Here is a 21822-nt window from a genome sequence, read left to right on the forward strand (position 1 = left end):
TGGACTTCATAGACTTAGCATGAATAACAGAATGTAAGGTATTTCATTACTAATATTTTACATTATGTGTGAAAATGACAATATTTTCAATATATTTAGTTAAATAAAATATATTATTAAAATTAATTTCACCTTTTTCTTTTTACCCTTTTTTTTTTTTTTTTTTTTTTGTTTTGGATATTTTTCCTTTTTTTACTTCTGTGGGTTCAGATCCTGGGTGCAGACCAACACACCACTCATCAAGCCATGCTGTGGTGATGTCCCACATACAAAATAGAGGAAGACTGGCACAGATGTTAGCTCAGGGCCAATTTTCCTCTATTTTGTATGTGGGACATCACCACAGCATGGCTTGATGAGTGGTGTGTTGGTCTGCACCCAGGATCTGAACCCACAAAACCCACACAGCCCAAGCGGAGCACATGAACTTAACCAGTATACCACCAGGCTGGCCCCTCTTCTTACTTTTTTAATGTGGCTACCAGAGAATTTACATAGATGGCTTACATTATATTTCTAATGGACAGGGCTGCTCTAGAAGCAAGTCTAGCTTCAGATGAACCTTGGCCTAGCAGCTTAACAGTGTCACCAAAACCCTGATTTCTTTCCAGTTTTCCATTGAGTCTTCCATGGTGTTGGCTTCATCCCGTAGCTAGCTACCATCAGTGTAGCAGCCAGCAGCTCTTAGAGGGACATGCTTTCTTATCCAAGAGCAGAGAGTCGGTGTATCGGCATCTTTTTCAAAAGAGCTGAGATTCACCCATTGGACTAGCTTAGTTCACCTGCTCACCCCTGAACCAATCCTGTGGACAGGAGGATAGACTCCGTGGGTAGCTCACACACCCTACGCCTAGAGCTGATGATAGAGTCAGCCTCTCCAGTACCACATTATTAACAGAACTGAAATCGAGTGATGGGAAGGGAAAAGGATGCTGGAGAAGAAACCAAGAAATGTTCCCCATTGGGAAAGACACATAAATAACAACACAGTGTGATGAGTGAAGTCATAGAGGTGTGAACAGGTTGCCTGTGGTATATTCTTCTTGTTGTTTCTGTTTTTTCTTACTCATACTTTACTGTCTCCTAGTATGCTTGGGTATCTTTGACTGAACACTAGACATTGTATTTGAAAAATTATTTGTAGAAATAACTTGGGACCTAGGATGATGTTGCCATCCTTCACATCGGATTGTTTGTTTCTGCCAAATTCATGGGACACTAGCAGTCTGGAACCCCCTTAACCCAGGTTCTAGCCTCAAGATTCCCTGGGCCACCAGACGACATGATGCAAGTGTAAATGACGCACCTTAGAGTTACCCTTACTCCTGGTTTGTAGTTCGTTAGGGTTCCAGCCTAAGGTGTGCATGTATAATTTATTTATACTTACTCAACTCTTGGTTCCAAATTTTTGTCCCCTTTACCTCATGAGGCCACCAAAATTGCATTTCAGCCTCACGATGGACTCTTCCTAATTTGCACCACCACCCGCTACCCACCCCACCCAGCAGACGTTTCCCTTTGGCTGGGCTCTCCTCTCTGGTCCCTATCTGCTCCTGGGGCTTGGTCAGGTAATTCCTCACTATCCTGTTAGCTCTTTGTTGCTTTTAAGTCTTGTTTGTCTTTTTTAACATTTCATCCTACTTTTTTGAGTTGAACTTCAGTGAGACGTTTGGACTGATCTGCCTAGTTCACTTCATGTTCCTAAATTCAACCATCCTCGTCTCGCTTGACCTCTCAGGAGATTTGACGCAGTTGATAACCTCCTTTTCCTTAAAACATCATCTTCACTGAGCTTCCAGGATACTGTGTTCTCACGGTTTTTTGTTTGGTTTGGTTTGTTTTTTTTCTATCTCACTGGCTATCCTTCCTTATCTGCCCTTAATGCTGGAGTGTCCCACGCTCAGGCCTTAGATGTGTTCTTTTCTCTATGTACACTCACCCATTGCGGATATCCCAGTCTATTTGCTTGAAACACACACCCACACACCCTCCCAAATGTACACACCCACGCTGGAGCTCTCCTCTGAGTTCCGGATTCGTGTATCCAGCTGCTCTAGCTCTCCATCTCCATTTGGATGTCAAATAGCCATCTCAGACTCAATGTCTAAAACTGAACTCTTGACTTTCCTGCCCCCAAATGCTCCATGTGTAGTCTTTCCCATCTCAGTTAGGTGATGGCCACTCGGGATCATGTGACCCCTATGTTCACAATCTTCCAATGGCTCCCCTTTCCACCATGAGGAAAAGTCAAAGTCCTGACAGTGGTCCACAAGACCCTATGCCATGTGCCCCAGTTCATATCCGGATCTCATCTCCCTCTCACTCTCTCAGCTCCAGTTGCTTTTCTTTGAACACTCTAAGCACATGTCCACCTCAGGGCCTTTGCACTTGCTGCTTCATCCATCTAGAGGAGTTATCTAAAGGCTCAATTCCTCAAGTCTTTAACCACCTTCTCTGATTGCCCAATTTAAAGTTGATACTACCCCTCTCTCCCATCCAGGCCTCCTCATCCCCTTTTCTGCCTTATAATTCTCCATAACACTTATGACTACCTAACATGCTAAAGTTCCAAATAGTTTTGTTTGATTCACCATGAAGGCTGGGAGGGTTGTTTTTGGAAGATTAGCCCTGAGCTAACAGCTGCTGCCAATCCTCCTCTTTTTTGCTGAGGAAGACTGGCCCTGAGCTAACAGCTGTGCCCATCTTCATCTACTTTATTTGTGGGACACCTGCCACAGCATGGCTTGATAAGCAGTGCTAGGTCCACGCCTGGGATCCAAACCGGCGAGCCCCAGGCCACGGAGGCAAAGTGCAAGAACTTAACCACTACACCACCAGGCCAGCCCCGAGACTGGGAATTTTTTTGTTATCTGATGTATCCCCAGTGCCTAGGACAGTGCCAGCCATGTAGGGGGCAACAATAAAAAAAAGGGTTGAATGATTGATGTATGAACTTTGTCCAGCCTTTGTGGTCCAGTGAATAAGGGGCCTGGTGTCCCCCTACTGAAGCTGAAGATCTCTCCACCAACAGCACTGGACTCCAGGTTGCAGTTTTCATACCACTCACAGCCACTTCTTGCCATTGCCACCACCGGCACCACCATCTACCACCCCAGCTTAATGCTTCATCTCCTCTTGTCTGGATTGTAACAGCAGCTTCCTAGCAGGTCTCCTCATGTCTTCTTGCCCTGTTCCAATCTATGACTCGCACGAGAGCCAGTGACGTTTAAAAAAAGACAGCAAAGCAGCTCAGGCCAGTCCCCTGTATACACCCCCACACACACCATTTTGGTTAGGTTAACTCAAGGACACCAGCACCAGCAGCTTCTCCAGTCTTTGGCTGTCCCACTCTCCACCTTGCTCCCCTGGTCCAGCAACCCTGGCCTCCTGTCAGTTCTCTGAAGAGGCCACACTCTTCAGCTCCAGGGCCTCTGCACATGCTATTCCTTAGTTTGGAGCATGGCCCCAAAGTGGGTGAGAGGAGCCCACAACCCCGACCATACACACAAGCAGACAATCTAAGTGAAAACGTGAGCCTGGGATGCAACTGAGCTTCTAGGTGGGTCCCCGCCCGAGCCCACCTTCCAACTACATTGCTGCCCTGAGGCCCCAGGATCTGGAAATTTTGGCGCCTGGGTTGTTTAGGCAAGAGACCAAAGCTAAACCTACTCACCCTTCAGGCCTCAAACACCATTCTCTCCAAGAGGCCCTTTCCCCATGGCCCCCTCGTCCAATTCAGGCCCCTCATTGCTTCCACACTTAGACTTCACAGCACTATTCCATCAAGTGTTTCATTTGTTTATCACTCCCCTCCTTGTGAACTTCATGAGGGAAACACCCTGTCTGTTTTGTTTACTACTGTACTTCCCACGCCTCACAAAATGTTTCATTTGGAAGGAAGTACTTTGCTCAGAATAAAGGCACAATGAAAGGATGTGTGTATCTGTGTGCATGTGTGTATGTGTGTGTGTGAGAGAGAGAGAGAATAAGGAACATGGAGAAGAAAATGATGGAAAAGAAGAAAGGAAAGACTTGTAGGCCAAATCCATCCCATTCCTCAAAAGGAGAAGAGGAAGGAAGAAGAAGGAAAACCCAGCAAGCAGCCCTGCCCTGTCCCAGCTCGGCCCTCACAGCCAATCAAGAAAGTCAGTCCTGGGGGGCCAGCCTGGTGACCAAGTGGTTAAGTTTGTCTGCTCCACTTTGGCAGCCCCAGGTTCGCGGGTTCAAATCCTGGGCGCGGACCTACACACCGCTCGTCAAGCCATGCTGTGCCAGTGGCCCACATAGAAGAACTAGAAGGACTTACAACTAAGATATAAAACTATGTACTGGGGCTTTGGGAAGAAAAAAAGAAGAGGAAGATGGGCAAAAGATGTCAGTTCAGAGCCAATCTTCCTCACCAAAAAACCCCAGAGAACTAGAGGATCAAACAAGTTAATTAACAAAAAACAAAGTCAGTCCTGGTACAATTTAGCCCTCCTGTCACCAAGCACAGAGACCTGTCGTGTCAATGGTTTTAGTCCAAGTCGCGGGACTTTGGGGGTGAAGAGCACGCAGGGTGATGAACCGAGGAGAACAGACTCTGGTGTCCCAACCACAGGCAGTGTTTTCACATTCGCAGCCAAGCCTCTTTGCGATACCGTGTCCTTCCTGGGCCTAAGTTACTGAGGCTGCAGCAGCCTGGGCGTGAATCTGGAGGCCCGGGTGCTACCTTACGCCACCCGCTGCACCTTGCCTTTGAGTTCTCGGCTGTAAAGTGGGAATCATAACGATGATAACTATAATCATCACGCGACCATCATGGGGACCCAAAGAGACGGTGCGTGCAATTGTGTTTGAACGGGAGAGCTCCGTGCAGTTCGAGTTGCAATTGCTGCTGTGTCTGTGCAGGAGACTGGACTCTGGCGGGTGTGATCGGGGTGACTGCGCCCCTGTGTGAAGTCCTGAGGGAGGCCATCCACATGCCCCCTGTGATGGTCCTCATGTGGGCAGGGGATTTTCTTCAGAATAAAGAGTGGATGTCAGCTTTGCTAGCTGATTAGTATTTGTTTCCGAGGTGTACCCCACCTACTTGCAGCCAGTTGAACTAGCTGCTGGAATGAGCAAGGAAGGTATTTTCAGATAAGTCTTATCTACCATACGATTAAACCAACATACGTGGCCGTGTAAAATCTGCTTGGGTAAAGGTGTTCAGAGCCTCGTCATTTTTATGAGCGTATTTACAACCGAGGGCTGGTCCCAGGTTACCAGCTGCGTACGCACTTCAGGCTCAGTGGCCTCAAGTCTAAGATGTACGGTGGTGCAACCGTTCTAGTTCAAACAAAGGTTTTTCAAGACTCTGCAAAACCTACAGAGGAGCCCTGAGGCCTGTACAGGCTATTCCTGGCACCATTCACAAATCCAACTGCCCGTCATCCGTGCCTCAGATCCTCTCTGGAATTCTGACCTAAATCGTATCAGCTCTGTAAGTGGTACCTGTGGGTCTACAGGGTGACATCCCTGGAATCTGGAAATCCAGCTGCCCCCTCGCAGTTCAGCCCTGCAGTCCACTCGTGATGGACAGGATCAGCTATCTGTACGAGGCCCCAGAGGGAAGAGGACGTCTCCCTGGTGGAAGCTGGAAGAGCTGGGCTTGGAAATTCAATCCAGGCACGCCCGCCTGTGGAAGCAGAGCCAAATCACATCTCAGAAGAGCTTCTGAACAGCAGCTAAGTGGTCCACAGGGTCGAGAAGACACCAGCGAGGAAGGATCTGGCCCGTTCCGCAGCACTAATCAGAACAGAGGGGGCCCACTGGGCAGGCATATCTCAGACCCCTGGAGAGCAGTCCTGTCTCAACGATGTCGCTAAGACATCACTCAAATGATTCCCTTTGCCCTCTCACGTGCTCACTAGAGCCTCGGGTTTTGACTTCCTGTGAAGAGCAGTCACCATGCTCTGTACTGAGCAGCACCATGACACCAGGTCTCAGACCCTTGGCAGTTATATTTCTCATTGCAAACTAATAAATTACAATTTTGACTAGGTCTCTTGTGAGTCTGTTTTTCCCTCTCTGAACCCGATCAACTCTACGTTTAGACTTGCAAAGCTGATATCCAGACCTTAGCCCAGGTAGAAGTATGCAGCCTGAGGTTATGTGGCGGCAGGCCACCACACCCTCCACCCACATACATTCTTAATCGATATTTACTGATTATTGACCACAGCCTCAAAATTCTGTTCTAGGCACTTCCATGACCAATCAAGAGGACTCGGCACGGGAGAAAACCTCCTGCACTGCAGCCCTGGCCCTGGATGACTCGGCCAGCCGCTAACAGCCGCGTAAATGTTTCTAATGGCAGTAGCTACAATAAGCGTGATTTCAGGAAATGGCGAGCCAGCTTGCACTGCCCCAAATCAGAGTTATTTTCTGGAGTACAGCCATTATCTATTCATAATAATGTATATCAAAAATAGAACAAAGAGCAGTCATCATGTCATTTTCTAAATATTGCTTTGCACGTGATGCAGCATCTAGCGATGGTGTTAAAATGCATACATAAAGGAGCAACACACTTATGGACTCTAAGACCCTTTGTAAATAAACTGAGCCACGTCCACTGGGCAGATGTTTAAGCCAGACCATTGAAAACAATGTTTATGACGTATTTACATGAGTAGGGTAGAAATTTTGTGATACCTAAGTGAAAATTTGGAATATAAACTTGTATTTTAAAACTCTATTTTTGTATCAAAACAGCCCTGTGTGTAGAAAAAGAAAACAGGGATGAAATATACTAGGGTTAACAGTGAGAATTTGGTAGAAGGATTCTAGGCCCTGCTTTTAATTTTCTGTTTTTTCCTAATGTTCTGTGAATCTTTATTACTTTTATAGTGAAATACAGGATACATTCTAAGTTACCCTTTGAAGAAACATATGCAACCAAGAAGAGTGAAAACAGAGACTACTTTAAGTTCTTAAGTAATTTTCTCACATGTTGCAAACAATACAGAAAAATCATGATTAAGCATGTGGACTGAGGCAGGCTTCCAAATAAGACAGGAGACCTAATGAGACAGCCACAATCACGAGAAGCTCCATTTCCTGAGAAGGGTAAGGCTGGTCTAACCTGACCCACCTGTGTCCAGAAGTGTCGGGATGGGGACATGAACAGAGTGCCCCTGCAAACTCCCGATGTCACCCCCAAGCTCAGCCAACACAAGGGTTGCTGTTTTGGTGCAGTCAGGTAGGGTGTGTCCTGTCTTCCATTTCTGAGAATGGGTAGAGGATGGACCTCAGAAAAGAAAGCCTGAAGAAGTCTCTGATTCTGCCATTGCCAAAAGCATCATGGAAGCCGTGAATCTGGATCTGGGTGGAGGCCCTCAACCGTTCCAGTCTCGCTGAAATTGAACGAGCCTTGCATTGATGAACACCCCCACTTCCCCTGCACCTGTCCTGCTGAAACAAAAGCAGCACTGACTTTCAAAATAGATGTTTCAAGCACCTGAAGTTTCTGAGGCTGATTAACTCTTGCCTCCGCATCAAGATAATTTGCTTTAAAGTCTACTTCCAAAAGAATATGGATGTTCAGCACATCACTAACACCAACCTTCCTAGGCCACCTGCCCTGCCCCTCTCACCTTTGAAAGAAAACAGAGCTCCTTGCAAAATATGCTATAACAAGCAAGGTGGCTTCAAACCTTTTTTTAAAGACACCAATACTGGGCAATTGGCTCATACCCATACCTACTCTACGTGAAGCCTCCTACTGCACGTGGCTACATTTCCTGAGAAAGCAAACAGGAAGGGGCTAGGACAGGCTTAATTTGATCCCCTCTTGTGTCCAGAAGTATAACGATGGGGGTCATGATTACCTTTGCAAATTTCCAATAGCCACCTCTTTTGACCACCTTGCTCGCTTGCTCTCCAATTCCAGACTTTCTGTGAGCACAGATTATAAACAGTGCCAGCTCTGGGCAAAGCATGGTTCCTCTCAGCTTCCTAGCCCAAAATCGAGGAGGAAATGCCCTAATTTGGATGCAATGGATTGATCAAGACTTGAGTCCCCTTAGAGGATGAATGGAACAGTGCACGGGGCCTCCCGGGAGCATTATCAGAGCCAAAGGCATCAAACTGGAATGGAAACTATTGAGATAGTGTGTGCTCTCATCTCAAATGGGGAGATTTTGAGATGAGGAAAACTATTGATCAAATGCCAGAGGACAAAGCACGATTCCTCCTATCTGGGGGTAGGGAAGAGCCTGGGTTCTTTGCTTCTGGCTGCCTGCTGGGAAAGCAGACACAGTGGTACCCTGAGCTGACGGGACAAGTGATCTTAGGAGCAACCACAGGTCTGCACCATGCCCCTCTCTGCTCCAGACCAACAAAGCTGGCCAGTAGGAATCACACTGCTCTTTGTACCACAGCTTGATCCACTTGTCCAGAAAAAGAGAATGAGAGGGTCAGGGAGGTGGGTGATCAGGCAGCACGTGGCACAGGGAGGGGCTCAGCAAACATTCTGTTAAATCAATGAACAGAGCTGCTGGGAGAAACCTGGGCCCAGGGGCAGCCTGGGACAGCCACCGCTGCAGCTCTAATCAGCTCTCAGCTGGATGCCTCCCATTCTAGTTGGAGTCCCTGGGGCTCAACCACAGCTCCACAGACCAGCCCTGGAGCATTCGCTGGCCCTCCTGATCCCCACAACTCACCTTCTGACTGGGACTGTAAAGTGAAGTCGGGAAGACCTCCCGACACAGGTGGCTGTTCCTGGGCAAGATCCCAAGGCTGACTGAGGGCCATCACGCATCAGCGGGGAAGGGGTTGAGCCACTGACGCCAACGACCACACTGTTCTCGTCCCTGGAGGGGGCAGGTGATGAAACACACTGTTTCTAGGGACAATGCATTGGTGATGCATGTTTATTCTACGTCTGGTCACAGCAAATCTCACACCAGACCACAGCCAGGCTGAGAGGGCCACATGGCTACAAGCAGCTGAAGGAAACGGAAGACTGTCCACTCTGTTGCACGTGGCCACTCTAGGCAGAAGGTATGGCTGCCTTGCTGGCCTCCTCAGAGGCACTGAGGCTGCATTCCCATCTCCAGGCCCCAGGGACATCTCAAAACCATTTGGAGTCCATCTGGAGCTTCCAAAATCCTGGGCACCTCTGGGAGCCAAGCCATGCTTCCAAGTCATTCTGAGTTCAGGCTCAGTTCAGGCTCTGGAGCATGTGGAGCTGGTGTCAAGGCAGCCTGGGGGCTGATGAGGGGCCTCGGGCTGGACCACAGAGCAGCCCTCAGGGCCCTGGGGTTCAGGGCCGACGATCCTTTCTGCGGAGCTTGTGTCCCACCTGGGACCCCCGCTGGGCAGCCTTCACCAGGCCTTTGAACTGTCCCTGCAGCTTCACCTTCTTCCTGCAGGGACAGGAACAGAAGGGTCACAGCTCACTGAGAACAGGCGGCCCCCCTTCCCGTAATGTCACAAGGTGGCTCCCCCCAGCATCAGCAGGAACGGAAAAGAAGGGGCGCGGCCAGGCAGTGGGCAGCACATGATCTGGGCAGACCGTGCGCGATTACGTTTAAAAGAGCAGTCGAGTCAACAACATACGTAGGTACCAACTGCATGAAGGTGCATGTTAAAAAGTAAAACTGAAAAACTGGAAGAGGCTTGAGCAGTTCAGTTGAGAGTTCAAGGAGAATAAGGTCCCTCGGAGCACTGTTCCCCACCCCAGTCCCCTGCCCCACACCCACCCTGCACATCATACCTGCGGTTGAGCTTGGTTCTGTTGAGAGGGATGTAGGCATAGGGGTCGAGCCGACCCTTCTTCTTCACGTCACCCTTTGCTTTCTGCTCAGCCGGAGAAAGAGAGTCAGCTGGGATTGTGGGGTTCCCCTTCCACCCCTGCCCCGACTCGACAGGGCCTGTATGCTCCCTTCCCTTCATTCTCTGCCTTAGGTGGCACCAAAGAGGTCCCGTAGGCCTGGAAGGCCAAGGGACAAAGGCCTGACTTTAGATGCTGACCAGACCCTGGTGTGCCGCTCAGTGTAACCTCAGTCTGGCTCCACAGAGGTGCCTCTCCAGGATGGTGGTGGGCACAGCGGTCCCCCCTTTCCCAGAGGCTCTGCCAAGAGACCCCTGCCCCACCGGCAGCTCTTACCTTGGCCTTGTATTCAGCCCCAGGTGTAGCCTTCTTGGCCACCAGCCGATGGATGCCAGAGCCTCCAGCTAGGGGGAAACACAGAGGCCAGAGTCAGGGGAAGGCAGGGCAGCCCCCTCCTGGGAGAAGGTAATCGACACCTCTTCAGAGAGCTGCTGGGGAGACAAGCCACGGCCAGGAACCCGGCTCTATCCTCTACCAACCAGGGACAAAGGCCTTCCTCGAGAAGAATCCAGAGACCTACCAGTGACCTCTGGAAACACCTATCTTCTCCTAACATAAAACACCCACATTCTCCAAAGCTAAATCTGCTCCGTTTGTTCTAGAAAGAACGTGGTCTTTGAAGTGAGACAGACCTGGGTTCAACTCTCAGCTCCAACTTCAGGCAAGTCTCTTAACTTTCCGGAGCCTCTCAACCTCATCTGTAAAATGAGGCTCTACAGGCTTTATCTCATTCAGGCTTCACACCAACACCGAGACAGAAAGGAGGTCCTGATGTGAAAGCTGCAGCTCAGAGAGATTGCTTCCAAGTCCAGCATCGTTCCCAGCCTGGACTTCAACACAGTCGTGGATGGAATCCTACATCACCAACTCAGAAGGACTCTCTGAGATGACCCAGATGAAGCCCTTTTACAGGTGAGAAACTAGAAGCTCAGAGAGGCAGCGTGACTGTGCCGAGGTCACACAGCTAAGAGCAGCTGGACAAGCAGTCTTGAACCTAGGCCTCGTGCTGCACTGCCTGGTGCCACTGCTTCTGCACCATCTCAGAGCAGAGGACGTGAGCTGGGCCCTGGCCTGTGCAGCCACAGAAGGAGAAGGAGCCATGAGGCTCTTCAACTGGGTTAGAATGCCATGGGGCCCTGAGGACACACCCGCTATGGGATCAGGGACTTCCCACAGGAGCCCCTGGACCTCAGATGCATAGCAAGGGCTCTGCGGCCAGAGCTCGGGGGCAGGGGCCCTGCGGGGGCTGCCCTAGAGGGAACGAGGAAGAGGAGAGGTGACAGAGGCCCACCCTGGCTTTGGGCAGACACCTTGGTACCTGCAGCAGCTGCTCTGGGGAGAGGAACAGCATGGGTGCCCAGAGACAAATGTACCTGGGAATCCCCTGGGCGGGCCCAATACGAGCTCTCCCAAACCCCACCCTCAACACAGGCTACACTCGCCTGACTCAGGGCCGGACAGAAGAGATGGACCCCTCCCAGAAGGGAGGGCTGCACGCCTCACGGAACGCCTGGCGGGGTCGGGAGAGATGGGGCCCAGCGGCTCCCCAGGGGGCTGGGGATTCCGTGCACAGATCTGACCCCCAGGCTCTCCCTCATCCCCAGACCCTCTCGCTCCCCCAGCCCAGTCTTAGGTGACGTATCAGCCAATCTTCGCTGGCGCCAACTGAGTGCAATCAGGTCATGCAACTTCATGGCTTTGCCTGCAACAGATCCTGCCTAATGCAGGTGACAGAGGACAGGGTGTTCCAGGAGAGAAGAGTGGAAGCCTCACCTTGGTACTGAGGGGGCACCTCCAGCTCCTCATCATCAGCCTCTTTCTGACGCTTCAGCTTCTGGTGTTTTTTCTATAATGAGGTAAGCAAAGTTTGTGAACGGGATGTGATCCTCCTCGTTAACGGTAACAGTAACAGCAAGTGCAACCTGCCTTAGCAGGAAAGGCTCTCTGCCAAACACTCAATTCTCCACTTACAGATGAGGACACTAAGACTCAGAGAGGGCAAGTAACTGACCGAGATCACACAGCTAGGCAGCACAGAAGTGAGCTTGCAGCCTAGGCCCTCACTGCAGAGCTCATCTCGGCTGCTCCCCTGCTCGGCCTCTCCATACTCAACTCCCCCTTCAGGGCCACAACTGCCTGTCTGGGCACCTTGTCCTCAGACTTCCTAACAGGAAAAATTAGGTCCTCGGCCTCTTTGGAGAGAGCAGCTTTACCAGTTCTTGGCCTCACACAAACTCCACTCCACCCTCCCCATTAGTCACTCACTGATCCCCAACTAAGAGCCAGGCCCTGGGGATACAGGGGACAGGACCCAGATCCTGTGCTCCTGGGGCTCCCAGGCAGGTAGGAGACCCCTGCTCAAGTCAGTCATCAAAGTCCCTCCACAATGCTACTGTCCCAGGCGTCATGAGTGTGGGGCAATAAGACAGGTCGACTGATCAAATTAAACTCAACAAGCAGCGATCGGCACTCAGGACCTGCCAGGTTCCACGTTAGGTGCTCCGAGGGGAGAGGCGGCCTGTAGCACTCCGGCCCGCCAGGAGACCTGAACCCAGAAACCGACAACGGGCAAGGTGGAGCGACGGTGTGCGGGGAGACCTCAGCTCACTGGGCTGGCCGCCACACTGCCCAGGAAGCCCAGGGAGACTGCCGACTCCTGGGGCTCAAACTCCCCGGGGATCCTGAGGCACGGGGGCTTCAGACCCCACTCTGAGGAGCATTCACTGACTTAGGGGCCAGGTGGAGGGGAAGGTGTGCCAGGCAAAGGGAACAAGGCTGGAGCCCACACAGTGTGTGTCAGGAAAGCGGGGGCTCCAGTTCCATCGGCTGAGGCCCAGCAGAGTAGGCTCCCAGTGGAGACACAGAAACTGGCTGGAAATGTGACTTGGGCCACATCATGGAGGGTGACGGCTCAGCTCATTCTTGGTTCAGTTGGCACCTGGCAGCAGCTCTGCTCACTGGCATCTGCCATTGTCACTTGCACCCCAGCATTTTACGCTCCCACAACTGCGGGCAGAGGAGTGGGACTTAGCAACTGTCATGATGAAAAAGCCCCTGGGGACCTCGATGGCAGGTGATGACTCGCCATGAGCCAACCATGCAGTGTGGCCACCACAGGTCCCTCTCGGTGCCTTGAGGCAGTCCTGCTTTGCTGAACCATGGGCACATCCTTCGAGGGCCGTGGTCAGTTTCCCCTGGCCAGGAACAAGAGTAGGCGGCAGAAGGATTTCACAGCCACCTGTGAAGATGTGCTGAAGGAACCAGGGAGGCTTTGGCCAGAAAAAGATTTCAGGAAAAATGCAGTAATAATAATGATGGTGATGATGATGAATAGCCACCACTCACTCAGTGTGACTAAGTGCCCTGCACGTTACATACAAGCCGGGATTGGAGTTTGGGTAGCCTGGGCCTGGAGATATACACATTTAACGACCCCTGTGACTGTGGGCTACTTGCCCTCTGTAAGCCCCTCTGGAAACGGGGATGATAAAGAGTCCCCACCTCCCGCGAGAATTAGGTGAGGCCACGCGGGGGGGCCCTCAGCACTGAGGAGCCCAAGGTCACAGGGGTCCTTCAGTTGGGGCCAGCCAACTGAAGGACGCACCGGGTGCTTCAGAGGGTGTCAAACCCCCTCCCACACCCTGCAGATAGGTCAGCCGTGACCCTGCCCCTCACATGCACACCACACCTCTGGAGTGCCTACTGTGCATGTGCTCGAGGAAGCAGGCAGGGGTGTGTGTGTGCACCGGGGGAGACAGTGAGAAGACGTCAGCCCCGAGGCTTAGGCCTGAGGGGCCCTCCATCAGCAGGCGTTACTCACACTCCTGATGCCCATCTCTTCCGTCAGCTCGGCCATCTCTTCATCCTCCCCTGGAGCCAAAAGGAAAAGCAGACTGTGAGTACTCAGGGAGCCTCCGTTTTCCCAAAGCCCACACAAATTTCATCCTGCCTCCTCCTGGCTCACCCAGCTGAGGGCGCCACCAACTCCAGCCCCAGAAAACCTGTGTCTTTCTGGGGGAGATGAGATCCCTGAACACAGCCCCTTTCTCCTTCCCATCCCAGGCCCCAGGGATGACAGCCCCTCCAGGAAGTGGCGTTCCCACTTCTGAGGTAATACAGCTTTTTCTGACTCTCAGAGAGCCCCAGGGTTCCCGTAGCCCCACATATACTCCACTTTGTCATGAGGGCGGCTTTGTTTTCCTACTTGAGAATCCTTCTTTTTTTGCCCTCTATGTGCTGGGTACTGTGTAGGGATATAAAGAAGTATGAACCAACAAAAAGCACAGGCAGCAAAAGTAACAACAGATAAAGTGGTTAACATTAACATTTAGAAACTTCTGTGTCAAAGAACACATCAACAGACTGAAAAGGCAACTTATGGAATGGGAGAAAATATTTTCAAATCTTACATCTGATAAAGTGTTAATATCCAGAATATATAAAGAACACCTACAGCTCAACAACAAAAATCAAACAACGCAAGTAAAAAATGGGCAAAAGATTTGAGCAGACATTTCTCCAAAACGATATACAAATGGAGAACAAACATATGAAAAGATGCTGAACCTCACTAATCATTATGCAAACCGAAACCACCACGGGATACCATGTCATACCCATTAGGATGGCTACCGTCAAAAAGACATAAAATAACAAGTGTTGGTGAGATGTGGAGAAACTGAGACCCTCGGGTCCTGTTGGTGGGAACGTAAACTGGCATAGCCACTATGGAAAACAATATGGCAGATCTTCAAATGACTGAGCACAGAATTACCCTACGATCCAGTAATTCCACTTCTGGGTATAGACCCAAAAGAACTGAAAGCAGGATCTTGAAGAGATAGTTGTACATCCTTGTTCACAGCAGCATTATTCACAATAGCCAAGAAGTGGAAGCAACCCAAGTGAACACCGATGAACAAATGGATAAACAAAATCTGGTAGAGACATACCATAGAATAACACCAGCCTTAAAAAGGAAGGAAATTCTGACACAAGCTACAACATGGATGAACCTTGAGGATATTATGCTGAGTGAAAATAAGCCAGTGACAAAAGGACAAATACTGAATCTTTCCGCTTATATGAGGAATTGAATTCAAATTCAAATTCACAGAGACAGAAAGTAGAATGGTGGTTGTCAGGGTTGAGGGGAGGGGAATGGAGGGTTAGTGCTTAATGTGCATAGTTTCAGTTTTGCAAGATGAAAAGAGTTCTGGAGATGGTTTATAGAACAATGTGAGTGGACCTGACACTAGTGAACTGTACACTTAAACACGGTTAAGATGGTAAATTTTATGTTATGTGTATTTTACCATGACTTTTTAAAAAAGCTATCAGTATACAGTCATGAACCACATTAACAACGCTTCAGTCAGTGATGGACCACGTACATGACGGTGGGCCCCTAAGACCAGTACCAGATAACTAAGGTGTATAGTAGGATCTACCATCTAGGTTTGTGTAAGTACACCCTATGATGTTCACACAACGATAAAATTGCCCAATGACCCATTTCTCAGAACGTATCCTGCCGTTAAGCGACACATGACTGTATTAAAAAAAAAAAGTATGAAACTGACCAGTTGGAGGGAAGACAAACTCCAGTGAAGTCAATCAACAACCAAACGACGTCACAGGACAGCATGTGACCAAGTGCCAAAGCTTGGGCAGTCCCTGGGCTTGCCAGGAGCGGGAACAAGGGCTGAAGGCTGAGGGGTCATGGAAAAGCCACAAAGAAGGACTTGGGGTGGATCTGAAAGAGGCGGGAGAGTTCGGGAAGGCAGAAAGACAGGGGCGGGGCATTTTCAGCATCAGGAATACGCTCGCAAGAAGGGAGCAGGGTGGTAGGAACTACCAAGGGCGAGAGGGGAGCAGCGACGAGACCAGATCGGGAAACAGGGTCACCCAGCACATACATGTGCTGTACAGGTTACCCATTTCACCTTCACAACACCCTCTGAAGTAAGTATTGGTATTATACCCATTTTGGAGTGAAGAAACTGAGGCCCAGAGGTTAAATAATTGTGCGCAGTCACACGCTGGTCAGTCAGGTGCGTGGCAGCAGTGAGAGCCCTGGTTAGGAGGCTGCAGTGAGCCAAGGGCCCAGTGAGCACGGCGGCGGCAACCAAAAAAAGAGGAAGACAAAGTTTAGAAGCCACAGGCTTTTATGACCTAACGAATGATATGTGCAGAGAGGCAGCAGGAAAGACGAAACAGGACTCGGAGACGTTGCACCTGAGTGGCTCCTGCAAAACAGGGGACACTGGAACCAGGAGGAGGGAGGGTCTGAGTCTGGCTCTTTCCACCTCTAAATGTGTTCCAGGCCCCAGCCAAGTTCACACTTTAAAAAAAAAAAAAAGGAGGAGAAGGAAAGAAACAGAACAGAAGAGAAGAGAGACCAACAGAGCACATCACACATGGTAAGAGGAAGTTTTGAAAGTGCTGTTTGAATTATAGAAGTATTGTATAAGTGGCTGCGTTACAACATGAAAGGATTTCTTAGTGTGGTCAAAAAAGTTTCAGAAAGTTGCCTTAGATACAAGCTCCTCACATCTGTTTTCACCTGTTTCCCCAACAAATGGTTACTGAATGAATGGGTGAGTGAATAGCTGACTGCGGCCCTGGCCCAGGCCAGAAGCAGCTGCATTCCCAGAATGGGCAGGCGGCCCCACCTTTATCGCCTTCCTCTTCCTCCATCTTGGCGTTGTCATCCTCCTTCTCCCGGATGATGAGCCGGCCATCAGCGCTCACCTTGAAGCCATGGTCCTTCTTCTTGCCCCGGCCTGGCCCAGGCTGTGTGGCTGGCACGGCAGAGTCAGACAGTGAGGAGGTGTAAGGTCAGTCCTAACCCACTCACACCCTCCTTGTAACCAACAAGCCCAGGTCTGTGCCCCATACGGGTGCCCACAGCACAAGGATGTGCATATGTGAGAGGTGACGGTGACCACTGGCCTTCACGGAAGCCGCCCCCACCCCACAAACCTGGCACCAGGGCAAGTCTGTTTTACACGTTCATGGGCTAGCCTAGCCGCTTCCTGCTTACCTAGCACTCGCTGGGCCACCTTGGGGTCCAGGAAGTTGAGAGGCTCATCAGTACCACTCTCCTTCAGCCACGCCTGGCTCCTCTGTCGGGCCAGCTTCCGATGCTCCTTGCCCCAGCTCCTTTCCTCCTCCTCATAGTCCTCATCCTCTGAGTCGGCCAAAATCTCCTCGATGCTAAGGACATAGAAGCCCCTAGTCAGGGCGCTCCCGGGAGAGGCAGGGGCAGCTGGGCATCACCTGGGCAGGCTCGGGTTGGGGAGACCAGGTCCCCAGGACCCCCATGGGTCTCACCTGTCGCCTTTGCCCTGGGCAGGTTCCTCCTCCTCCTCTTCCTCCTCCTCCACAGCAGCCTGGTTCAGAGCGCGGTGCCTCTTGGCCCGGGCCTCGGCTTTCCGAATGTTTCCCAGGACTTTGTGGTACTCCTCAGGCAGCAGCCCCTTCACCAGCTCAAATCTGAGAGGCCAAGAAGGCCTGGTAAGGGACAGCGGCCAGAGAGCACCACCCAAGAAAGGCAGTCAGCCAGAGCCCTTCCAGCCACAGGGAAGGACTCAGGCTCCAGGCCGGGCCCCTTCTCTGTAGGGTTGCTGGTGGGATGGAAACCCCTCGACGCCCCCCTGCTCCCCAATGCAGTGCACAGACCCAAACTTGCGGATGAACTTGGTGAATAGGTTCCGGAGCTTCATGCGGAAGTGCCGCCGCATGTCGTCCGAGAGCTTCCCGATGGCGTCCATCTGGGGGAAGAGCATGGGGTCTCAGGGGAGGAAACGCCTCCCACTCTGCCTGCCCTGTCACAGCCGTCCAGACCAGGGACACAGGGTGATGAGGTCCAGCCACGAGGCAGGCGTCAGAGCAGCCCTGGTCCTGCCTGACCCTCGGTCCAATCAGGTTCACAGTCTGGCAGCCCCCCATCGTTCCTCTAAACCTCACCACTTGACCAAGATCACAGCTTCAGAGTCTGAGACAGTGTTTGCCCCCTTACGTGCTTATCTCACTGAATCCTTACGACAACCCAGTGAGGCACATACTATCATCACCCTCAATTTAGAGATGAGGAAACCGAGGCACAGAGAGTTCAGCAGTTACTAAGTGGCCACAGAGGCAGGAGTTAGCCCAGGCCTACCTGACTCCACAGCCCACACCTTGCCCCGACATCACCAGCTTTCTCTTGGTTCCGTACATCCCTCTATCGCCCTGCGCTAATCTCCAGTTGGACTATGCTCAGGTCTTCATTGGTCCCCAGGGTGAGCTTTGCAGGGCAGGGCAGGCTATCCTGACTCTCATCTGTCCCTTCTCGCCTTGACCCACGGCCAGATACAAAGACAACAGGGGCGTCTAGAGGAGCCTCCTCAAACCCAGAGGGTCAAAACGCAAGATGGGAGAAAGAAAGTGAGCTGAAGGCCCTGCGGGGGAGAGCCTGGAGTCTCGGTCCTGAGCTTTGGTTCCCAGGGCTGTTCTCACTAGCACTGTGACCTGGGGAAATCTCTGGCCTCAGTTGCCCCAGTTATAAAATGAGGGGTGGCCTGCCCACTGGCCTTTGCCCTGCAGAGCCCTTGCTTCTGTGGAGGCACTGTGGGAGTGACAAGAGGCAGTCTGGGCACTGTGCCCCTTCCTCACCTCCACCAGGCTGGCACTCCCCTACTGGTCCCTTCCTGGGCTCCTGCAAGACCTTCTGTTCCACTAGTGTGTAGCTAAAAAAATATTTGAAACTTGCTGGCCTTGAGGCTTACTGGGTCCCTGTGAGGAGCTCAGAGGGCATGCTGCCATCTGCCAAGGGGAAGGGAGGCACTCACCACCAGCTGCACGTGTTTGGCCAGGTGTGCCACATCCATGACAATCACTGCCACCTTGATGAAGCCCAGCGCCGACTTGACCACATCCCGGGTACGGGAGGCCAGGAGGAGGCACACATTCTCCAGCAGCTGCTCGACTGTGTTGGTCCCCATCAGACCTGTAGGGGCCAGAGGGCTACTGTCAGAGATACCCTTGGCCCGACCCAGATGCAAGACCCCTGCCAGATCACAAGAATAGGAGCTCACACTTGGGGGACCTCCGAGTGCCCGGCACAATTCTAGCCACTTTTCATGGAGTATCGGCTTTTGTCCTTTAGCCACCCTATGAGGAGGTGCTGTGTTCTCCCCACTTTTAGGGGTAAGTGAGGGAGGTTCCAAGAAGTTTATAAAGTTGCCCAAGGTCTCACGTGGCTGGTAAGAGGCAGGACCAAGACTACAGTCTGTGCATGACACCTAACCTCCTCTGCTCCACTCTGACAGTGGTACGTGGGGCAGCTGTGCGGAGGGAGGAAGGTCAAGCTGGGCAGCAGAGAAGACAGGAGGCAGCCGGCCTTGGTTCCAGCTCTTCTTCCTCCCCCCGGGGACCTTTCCCCATTCTGACAGCCACCCTGTCCTGATCTTCTGGGCATCTTCCCACCCTGAGTGCTTCCCAGGCCTTCACGCAAGTAGTATTTACCTTTGAACTCAAAAAGGAGGTGTGTCAGGGCCAGGATGCTGCAGCTGACCATGGTCACAGCGCCCACAAGGCCAGGGTAGATGAGGACGAGGAAGCGCTGCAGGGCCTCTGGGAGGACAGAGACCAGGAAGAGTTGCACCAGGCCGAGCCCACACTGCGCACTGCATCTCGGGCCCAACAGAGAGGTGGACTCTGGCCAGAGATTAGCAGCCTGCCCAGGTCCAGACTCAGAGAGCTCTCCCTACCTTTTCTGTTTGACCAGTGGCTTTGAGGGGTGCCTCCCCCAGGTGAGTAGAGTGTCCACCCAAGCCCTGCGTCACCTGGGCCTCACCTTCCTGGTTCGGGCCAAACCGAAGGAAAGCATGGCCCATCTCCACCAACAGGGCAAAAGCGTTCTTCCGGGCCCCCACTGACACCTCCTTGGTACACAGGATCACCTGCCCAGACAGCCCTGTTAGCATGTGCTCCTGAGCCAGCCACCCTGGGGTTAGCGGCCTGAGGCAGCCACATTCCCAGGCAGAGAATTGAGCCCACCCTCAGCCCCAAGACTGCCCTCCCCGATCATGACAAGCCCTCAGGAGCCACACTCCAAGGAACCTCTCAAAACACACAAATTGCACCTCTCACCTCAGGGACGAGAGCAGTGATGAACTCCTCATGCTCAGCTGAAAGCTTCTTCACGATATGAATGAGGCACTTCAAACGGGGCTGCGGGACAAGGGGAACAGCAGTCAGGAACCCTCAATGCTTCTTCTGCCCCGGAAGGCCCCTAACTGTCTCCACAGTGGTCCTCTCCTGGTGTCACCCATCCTCCCCCAGGCTGAACGGGGCTGCCCCGGGGTCCTCACCCTCTTGGCAGGGGAGGAAGTGCTCCGCAGCGAGTCCAGCAGGGTCTTCTTCAGGTCGTCCAGGTGGCTCTGCACGAAGCGGGCCCCGGGGCCCTGAGGGCTGGCACACACCTCCTCCAGCACGCGGTAGGCCTTCTTCTGTACTCCATGGGCCTTGCTCTGGGAGGGCACATGGTGGACAGGGATAGGCGAGGAGGCAGGGCTGGGGGTCCTCCACCCATCTGGGACATTCACCCAGCAGTCACCCTTAACTGTGATGGGGATTAACAGCACTGGAGCGGATTCAGAGAAGCTGACCCCACCCTCTGGTGCTCATGGGATCCGACGAGAAGGCCGGCAGAATACGGACAGATAGAGGCTAACTCTGCCAGGCAGGGGATGCTTCGGGGAGTGAAGCCAAGCCATCCCTCCAATCCAATCCTCGGACCCACCTCTAAGTCATGCTATCCCCAGCAGCATGAACTTGCAGGGCTGGGAGGGCATCAAGGCCTGTGCACCCGCTCATCTTTCTAGCTGGAGCACTCCTCTCTCCTTCTTTGCCTAACTCCTTGCTATCCCAAAGGAGCTCTCAGTCACTCCCCCTGGGACACCTCTCCTGAGGTTAGGTGGCGCTGCCCAGGACTGGTGTCTTCCTGCATGTTCAACCCCAGAGCACTGCTCACACTGTTGGGTAACTGTTTATTAAACTTCCCAGTGGTGACAGCTTTCAGGAGGTCACTGCTGGCTTGGGTTCTGCCTGGTGGCTAGCCACAGGGGCAGGGATGAGCATGCCAGGCAGCAGACCTAGCATGTGTAAAGGCACAGAAAGGGCCATCATATCTGGAATCCTTAAAACAGCCTAAGGAGGCTAGAGTGGTGGGGGGAGAGGAGGGAGGATGAGACTGGTTGGGATGAAGATCAGGCCAGGCTGGGATGGGCCAGTGAGTGAGCCAAGCAAAGGAGTATGGCCTTGGTTCTACAAGGGGCATCTTAGCAGGTGAGGCCTGAGCACAGTTATGCATTTTAGCCACTTTGGCACCTACGTGACAGATGGGCTAGACAGGGCACAAAGGCCAGCCACGTCACGAGAAGGCAGATGAAGACCTGATCCTGGAGAGCAGCAAGGGATAAAGACAAGAAGACAGGCCCGCCTCTCCAAGGTGCAGCCCCTTTGCCCAAGTGCGGCTGTGTGGGGCTCCCGGTCTCCGCGACTCACCTCTAGGTAGGGCCGGATGGTGGAGTACAGCTTGCTGATGGCAGCTTCGTCAGCGTGAGGAGCCAACGCCACGACCAGGTCCAGGACAGACAATCTGCTCAGGGGTAGGAGACCAAGGAAGGGCTCAGGGGGGCTGGAGAAGGGCACAGACTCTCAGTGTTCTCATGTCTACTGGGGACAGAGGAGGTAGGAGAAGCCACGGTGAGGAGGACGGGGGCCTTGAAGGAGCTCATGAACAATAATAAGACGTGGAACCTAACTGGGCACTCATTAGGTGCCAGGCACTGTTGCAGGTGCTTTACAGGTGTTAACCTCTTCCCTCCTCATGCAACCCTGCTGCAGGGACACTGTCATGTCCATTTTACAGAGGCACAGAGTGGGTAACTTGTCCAAGGTCACACAGCCCATAA

The 21822-nt window shown here is 52.2% G+C and overlaps 1 protein-coding gene across 1 annotated transcript in view; it reads right to left on the minus strand.

Annotated features, from left to right (window-relative positions):
• Positions 1 to 8879: 8879 nt before the first annotated feature.
• The window catches only part of RRP12 (ribosomal RNA processing 12 homolog), a 29542-nt gene continuing 16599 nt past the window's right edge, over positions 8880 to 21822 (minus strand). Inside the window, exons 20-34 of the mRNA XM_046653526.1 lie at positions 21413 to 21506; positions 20218 to 20376; positions 19997 to 20077; positions 19701 to 19806; positions 19370 to 19477; positions 18694 to 18851; positions 17543 to 17634; positions 17195 to 17356; positions 16905 to 17077; positions 16534 to 16662; positions 13680 to 13729; positions 11633 to 11705; positions 10136 to 10203; positions 9743 to 9825; positions 8880 to 9392 (exon numbers count right to left, since the gene is read on the minus strand). Coding sequence (XP_046509482.1) covers positions 9290 to 9392; positions 9743 to 9825; positions 10136 to 10203; positions 11633 to 11705; positions 13680 to 13729; positions 16534 to 16662; positions 16905 to 17077; positions 17195 to 17356; positions 17543 to 17634; positions 18694 to 18851; positions 19370 to 19477; positions 19701 to 19806; positions 19997 to 20077; positions 20218 to 20376; positions 21413 to 21506 — 1639 coding nt within the window. The 3' untranslated portion in view covers positions 8880 to 9289. The remainder of the gene's footprint in view (positions 9393 to 9742; positions 9826 to 10135; positions 10204 to 11632; positions 11706 to 13679; positions 13730 to 16533; positions 16663 to 16904; positions 17078 to 17194; positions 17357 to 17542; positions 17635 to 18693; positions 18852 to 19369; positions 19478 to 19700; positions 19807 to 19996; positions 20078 to 20217; positions 20377 to 21412; positions 21507 to 21822) is intronic.

This window comes from Equus quagga, chromosome 2, assembly GCF_021613505.1.
Source record: "Equus quagga isolate Etosha38 chromosome 2, UCLA_HA_Equagga_1.0, whole genome shotgun sequence".
NCBI classification, from domain to species: domain Eukaryota; kingdom Metazoa; phylum Chordata; class Mammalia; order Perissodactyla; family Equidae; genus Equus; species Equus quagga.